We start from the raw sequence: 7,721 nt of genomic DNA on the forward strand, positions 1-7,721 counted from the left end.
GAAAACACAGTAAATGTTATCCTAGTTGATCTGATAAAGGCCTACTCTCTGTGAAAACACAGTAAATGTTATCCTAGTTGATCTGATAAAGGCCTACCCTCTGTGAAAACACAGTAAATGTTATCCTAGTTGATCTGATAAAGGCCTACCCTCTGTGAAAACACAGTAAATGTTATCCTAGTTGATCTGATAAAGGCCTACCCTCTGTGAAAACACAGTAAATGTTATCCTAGTTGATCTGATAAAGGCCTACCCTCTGTGAAAACACAGTAAATGTTATCCTAGTTGATCTGATAAAGGCCTACTCTCTGTGAAAACACAGTAAATGTTATCCTAGTTGATCTGATAAAGGCCTACTCTCTGTGAAAACACAGTAAATGTTATCCTAGTTGATCTGATAAAGGCCTACTCTCTGTGAAAACACAGTAGATGTTATCCTAGCTGATCTGGATTAATATTGTTCAGTATTATATTCATGTTACAATATCTTCAGTTCCGACTGGCTCTAGAGGTCGGTGTTGAGGTCGAGCTGAGGTTGCCGTGAAGATCATTACAGCCAATCACAGTGGTCTTCTACACAGAACATACAATCTCAGTTACTACAAGATAATAGTTTCCTCTTCTATTTGGTCCGTTTTCGTTTCAGGAAGAAAAAAAAAAGCGTTTGCAGCACGGGATAACGTTGTGCTTATTGTGACTCTCAGCCACGGGAAATCACGATGTACACTTTTCAGTGACGGATCAAGGTAAGATTGGCAGATGTTACCTTTGTCTGAGACACTCTCATAGTTGTTGTCACACGTGTTTGCCTACTTTAACTTGGTAACCCTCATTTATGTGCTTTCTGCCGAGAGCGGGTAAAATTAGTCGACCTATTTGTGCTTTGCCGATATAACTTGTCAGCTGTTTAGTGATACTTGTTGTGGTCTTCCACGTGTTGATAGTCTTTCGTGCTATGGGCTAGTTAGATACGTTGTCAAACTAACGTTCATACGAGCTATCTGTAATGTAAAGAACATGTAGGCCTAGGATTGTACATTCGACATTCTTAAAAAGTTATCCAACAGGCCAGTCTATTCAACTAGTTATATGCTCTATATACTATTACGTTTACCTATTCAAATTATAATTCACATAAAGCTGACTTTAAAAAAGACAAGTGTCCCACATGCTTTATTTTTGTAGTATACAGACAATCACAAATAAATAACAGACACTGGGATGTAGTATACAGACAATCACAAGTAAATAACAGACACTACTGGGATGTAGTATACAGACAATCACAAATAAATAACAGACACTGGGATGTAGTATACAGACATTCACAAGTAAATAACAGACACTACTGGGATGTAGAATACAGACAATCACAAATAAATAACAGACACTACTGGGATGTAGTATACAGACAATCACAAATAAATAACAGACACTGGGATGTAGTATACAGACATTCACAAGTAAATAACAGACACTACTGGGATGTAGAATACAGACAATCACAAATAAATAACAGACACTACTGGGATGTAGTATACAGACAATCACAAATAAATAACAGACACTGGGATGTAGTATACAGACAATCACAAATAAATAACAGACACTGGGATGTAGTATACAGACAATCACAAGTAAATAACAGACACTGGGATGCAGTATACAGACAATCACAAATAAATAACAGACACTACTGGGATGTAGTATACAGACAATCACAAATAAATAACAGACACTGGGATGTAGTATACAGACAATCACAAATAAATAACAGACACTACTGGGATGTAGTATACAGACAATCACAAATAAATAACAGACACTACTGGGATGTAGTATACAGACAATCACAAATAAATAACAGACACTGGGATGTAGAATACAGACAGACACTGGGATGTAGAATACAGACAGACACTGGGATGTAGTATACAGACAATCACAAATAAATAACAGACACTGGGATGTAGAATACAGACAGACACTGGGATGTAGAGGGATGTAGAATAGACAGACACTGGGATGTAGTATACAGACAATCACAAGTAAATAACAGACACTGGGATGCAGTATACAGACAATCACAAATAAATAACAGACACTACTGGGATGTAGTATACAGACAATCACAAATAAATAACAGACACTGGGATGTAGAATACAGACAGACACTGGGATGTAGAATACAGACAATCACAAGTAAATAACAGACACTGGGATGTAGAATACAGACATTCACAAGTAAATAACAGACACTGGGATGTAGAATACAGACAATCACAAATAAATAACAGACACTGGGATGTAGAATACAGACAATCACAAATAAATAACAGACACTGGGATGTAGAATACAGACAATCACAAATAAATAACAGACACTGGGATGTAGTATACAGACAATCACAAATAAATAACAGACACTGGGATGAATTTGTACACAATGTAAGAATATTGTTTGATGACTGGGTCTGTGTGGTTCTAGTGATGATGATGATTGGGTCTGTGTGGTTCTAGTGATGATGATGATTGTGTCTGTGTGGTTCTAGTGATGATGATGATTGGGTCTGTGTGGTTCTAGTGATGATGATGACTGGGTCTGTGGTTCTGGTGATGATGATGACTGGGTCTGTGTGGTTCTAGTGATGATGATGATTGTGTCTGTGTGGTTCTAGTGATGATGATGATTGGGTCTGTGTGGTTCTAGTGATGATGATGATTGTGTCTGTGTGGTTCTGGTGATGATGATGATTGTGTCTGTGTGGTTCTAGTGATGATGATGATTGTGTCTGTGTGGTTCTAGTGATGATGATGATTGTGTCTGTGTGGTTCTGGTGATGAAGATGATTGTGTCTGTGTGGTTCTAGTGATGATGATGATTGTGTCTGTGTGGTTCTAGTGATGATGATGATTGGGTCTGTGTGGTTCTAGTGATGATGATGATTGGGTCTGTGTGGTTCTAGTGATGATGATGATTGTGTCTGTGTGGTTCTAGGGATGATGATGACTGGGTCTGTGGTTCTGGTGATGATGATGACTGGGTCTGTGTGGTTCTGGTGATGAAGATGATTGTGTCTGTGTGGTTCTAGTGATGATGATGATTGGGTCTGTGTGGTTCTAGTGATGATGATGATTGGGTCTGTGTGGTTCTAGTGATGATGATGAAGATGATGATGGTGATTGTGTCTGTGTGGTTCTAGTGATGGTCAGCAGTGGTCATCAGAGGATCAGGAAGCTCATAGCCAGATGGACAGCAGAGCTGTTGGTGAACATGTCCTGTGATAGTATGTCCCTGACAACAGAGCTGTTGGTCAACATGTCCTGTGATAGTATGTCCCTGACAACAGAGCTGTTGGTCAACATGTCCTGTGATAGTATGTCCCTGACAACAGAGCTGTTGGTCAACATGTCCTATGATAGTATGTCCCTGACAACAGAGCTGTTGGTCAACATGTCCTGTGATAGTATGTCCCTGACAACAGAGCTGTTGGTCAACATTTCCTATGATAGTATGTCCCTGACAACAGAGCTGTTGGTCAACATGTCCTATGATAGTATGTCCCTGACAACAGAGCTGTTGGTCAACATGTCCTGTGATAGTATGTCCCTGACAACAGAGCTGTTGGTCAACATGTCCTGTGATAGTATGTCCCTGACAACAGAGCTGTTGGTCAACGTGTCCTGTGATAGTATGTCCCTGACAACAAAGGTGAGACATCTGTTTACCAGGTCTGCTGCCCATCTGGCTATGAGCTTCCTGATCCTCTCATGACCACTGCTGACCATCACTAGAACCACACAGAGCGTCTATCCCTTAGTCTGGTCTGGTCCTCTACTGTTGATGCTGTAGACATCTCTTCAATCCCTTAGTCTGGTCTGGTCCTCTACTGTTGATGCTGTAGACAACTCGTCTATCCCTTAGTCTGGTCTGGTCCTCTACTGTTGATGCTGTAGACATCTCTTCAATCCCTTAGTCTGGTCTGGTCCTATACTGTTGATGCTGTAGACAACTCATCTATCCCTTAGTCTGGTCTGGTCCTATACTGTTGATGCTGTAGACAACTCGTCTATCCCTTAGTCTGGTCTGGTCCTCTACTGTTGATGCTGTAGACAACTCGTCTATCCCTTAGTCTGGTCTGGTCCTCTACTGTTGATGCTGTAGACAACTCGTCTATCCCTTAGTCTGGTCTGGTCCTCTACTGTTGATGCTGTAGACAACTCTTCTATCCCTTAGTCTGGTCTGGTCCTATACTGTTGATGCTGTAGACAACTCGTCTATCCCTTAGTCTGGTCTGGTCCTCTACTGTTGATGCTGTAGACAACTCTTCTATCCCTTAGTCTGGTCTGGTCCTCTACTGTTGATGCTGTAGACAACTCTTCTATCCCTTAGTCTGGTCTGGTCCTATACTGTTGATGCTGTAGACATCTCTTCAATCCCTTAGTCTGGTCTGGTCCTATACTGTTGATGCTGTAGACAACTCGTCTATCCCTTAGTCTGGTCTGGTCCTCTACTGTTGATGCTGTAGACAACTCGTCTATCCCTTAGTCTGGTCTGGTCCTCTACTGTTGATGCTGTAGACAACTCGTCTATCCCTTAGTCTGGTCTGGTCCTCTACTGTTGATGCTGTAGACAACTCGTCTATTCCTTAGTCTGGTCTGGTCCTCTACTGTTGATGCTGTAGACAATTTGTCTATCCCTTAGTCTGGTCTGGTCCTCTACTGTTGATGCCGTAGACAACTCGTCTATCCCTTAGTCTGGTCTGGTCCTATACTGTTGATGCTGTAGACAACTCGTCTATCCCTTAGTCTGGTCTGGTCCTCTACTGTTGATGCTGTAGACAATTTGTCTATCCCTTAGTCTGGTCTGGTCCTCTACTGTTGATGCCGTAGACAACTTGTCTATCCCTTAGTCTGGTCTGGTCCTATACTGTTGATGCTGTAGACAACTCGTCTATCCCTTAGTCTGGTCTGGTCCTATACTGTTGATGCTGAGAGAATGCCAAGAGTGTGCAAAGCTGTCATCAAGGCAAAGGGTTGCTACTTTGAAATTCCAAGATGGAGGAAAATTTATCCTGAAGGACCTCATGGATCCTGAGACAAATTAGTTCTGCATGAGGAAAGATGCCTACGTACAAAGATTCAAATCTCTAGGTCTAACAGGGCAGCGGATATGAGGGCATAAGTGAAAGTGCTTATAACAGCGCCACCTACAGGCCAATCGGTGCCATTCTTTTAGACCCACTTACTCATGGCTTCTAATATCTGTGTCCCAAATTGAAAAAACAGTTACCAATCTATGCTTGAGTTGTTTGACTATGTCAAGAAAATAACAATTAATTAAGAGAATAACGATATGTTTCACAGCTTCTCTGTCAACCTCTAATAACACCTGGTGTCTGTCAACCTCTAATAACACCTGGTGTGTGTTGTAGTGTCTCTGTCAACGTCTAATAACACCTGGTGTGTGTTGTAGTGTCTCTGTCAACCTCTAATAACACCTGGTGCGTGTTGTCTCTGTCAACCTCTAATAACACCTGGTGTGTTTGTAGTGTCTCTGTCAACCTCTAATAACACCTGGTGTGTGTTGTAGTGTCTCTGTCAACCTCTAATAACACCTGGTGTCTGTCAACCTCGAATAACACCTGGTGTGTGTTGTAGTGTCTCTGTCAACGTCTAATAACACCTGGTGTGTGTTGTAGTGTCTCTGTCAACCTCTAATAACACCTGGTGTCTGTCAACCTCTAATAACACCTGGTCTCTGTCAACCTCTAATAACACCTGGTGTGTGTTGTAGTGTCTCTGTCAACCTCTAATAACACCTGGTGTCTGTCAACCTCTAATAACACCTGGTGTCTGTCAACCTCTAATAACACCTGGTGTGTGTCAACCTCTAATAACACCTGGTCTCTGTCAACCTCTAATAACACCTGGTGTGTGTTGTAGTTTCTCTGTCAACTTCTAATAACACCTGGTGTGTGTTGTAGTGTCTCTGTTAACCTCTAATAACACCTGGTGTGTGTTGTAGTGTCTCTGTTAACCTCTAATAACACCTGGTGTGTGCTGTAGTGTCTCTGTTAACCTCTAATAACACCTGGTGTGTGTTGTAGTGTCTCTGTTAACCTCTAATAACACCTGGTGTGTGTTGTAGTGTCTCTGTTAACCTCTAATAACACCTGGTGTGTGTTGTATTGTCTCTGTCAACCTCTAACACCTGGTGTGTGTTGTATTGTCTCTGTCAACCTCTAATAATACCTGGTGTGTGTTGTAGTGTCTCTCAACCTCTAATATCACCTGGTGTGTGTCAACCTCTAATAACACCTGGTGTGTGTTGTAGTGTCTCAACCTCTAATATCACCTGGTGTGTGTCAACCTCTAATAACACCTGGTGTGTGTTGTAGTGTCTCTCAACCTCTAATAACACCTGGTGTGTGTTGTAGTGTCTCTGTCAACCTCTAATAACACCTGGTGTGTGTTGTAGTGTCTCTCAACCTCTAATAACACCTGGTGTGTGTTGTAGTGTCTCTCAACCTCTAATAACACCTGGTGTGTGTGGTAGTGTCTCTCAACCTCTAATAACACCTGGTGTGTGTGGTAGTGTCTCTCAACCTCTAATAACACCTGGTGTGTGTTGTAGTGTCTATTATTATGGGATATTAGTCTGTTATACAGGATATAGACGGGGTCTGTTGTATTGTGGGATATTAGTCTGTTGTACAGGATGGAGACGGGGCCAGTTGTATTATGGGATATTAGTCTGTTGTATTGTGGGATATTAGTATGTTGTACAGGATGGATACGGGGCCAGTTCTATTATGGGATATTAGTCTGTTGTATTGTGGGATATTAGTCTGTTATACAGGATGGAGACAGGGCCTGTTGTATTATGGGATATTAGTCTGTTGTATTATGGGATATTAGTGTGTTATACAGGATGGAGACGAGGCCTGTTGTATTATGGGATATTAGTCTGTTGTACAGGATGGAGACGGGGTCTGTTGTATTATGGGATATTAGTATTTTGTACAGGATGGAGACGGGGACTGTTGTATTATGGGATATTAGTCTGTTGTATTATGGGATATTAGTCTGTTGTATTATGGGATATTAGTCTGTTGCATTATGGGATATTAGTCTGTTGTATTATGGGATATTAGTCTGTTGTACAAGATGGAGACGGGGCCTGTTGTATTATGGGATATTAGTCTGTTGTATTATGGGATATTAGTCTGTTGTATTATGGGATATTAGTCTGTTGTACAGGATGGAGACGGGGTCTGTTGTATTATGGGATATTAGTCTGTTGTACAGGATGGAGACGGGGCCTGTTGTATTATGGGATATTAGTCTGTTATACAGGATGGAGACGGGGCCTGTTGTATTATGGGATATTAGTCTGTTGTAATATGGGATATTAGTCTGTTGTACAGGATGGAGACGGGGTCTGTTGTATTATGGGATTTTAGTCTGTTGTACAGGATGGAGACGGGGCCTGTTGTATTATGGGATATTAGTCTGTTATACAGGATGGAGACGGGGCCTGTTGTATTATGGGATATTCGTCTGTTGTAATATGGGATATTAGTCTGTTGTACAGGATGGAGACGGGGTCTGTTGTATTATGGGATATTAGTCTGTTGTATTATGGGATATTAGTCTGTTGTACAGGATGGAGACGGGGCCTGTTGTATTATGGGATATTAGTCTGTTGTAATATGGGA

At 41.4% G+C, this 7,721-nt stretch overlaps 1 protein-coding gene across 1 annotated transcript; it reads right to left on the reverse strand.

Annotated features, from left to right (window-relative positions):
* Positions 1 to 672: 672 nt before the first annotated feature.
* LOC118938108 lies at positions 673 to 5,253 on the reverse strand. Its single transcript, XM_036939800.1, has 3 exons — positions 5,250 to 5,253; positions 2,392 to 2,538; positions 673 to 2,156 (listed from the first exon to the last, which is right to left on the reverse strand). The coding sequence occupies exons 1-3, from the start codon at positions 5,251 to 5,253 to the stop codon at positions 1,174 to 1,176; spliced, it is 1,134 nt and encodes a 377-aa protein (XP_036795695.1). The 3' UTR covers positions 673 to 1,173.
* Positions 5,254 to 7,721: the final 2,468 nt, after the last annotated feature.

Source organism: Oncorhynchus mykiss, chromosome 13 (assembly GCF_013265735.2).
Source record: "Oncorhynchus mykiss isolate Arlee chromosome 13, USDA_OmykA_1.1, whole genome shotgun sequence".
NCBI lineage: Eukaryota > Metazoa > Chordata > Actinopteri > Salmoniformes > Salmonidae > Oncorhynchus > Oncorhynchus mykiss.

What these genes read in the sequence shown, in the direction of transcription:
- LOC118938108 (XM_036939800.1), bottom strand. An exon ending in TGTGATTGTCTGTATACTAC is followed by an intron (nt 2,157 to 2,391) that starts ATCCCAGTGTCT and finishes TCTGTATTCTAC; the next exon opens with ATCCCAGTGTCTGTTATTTA.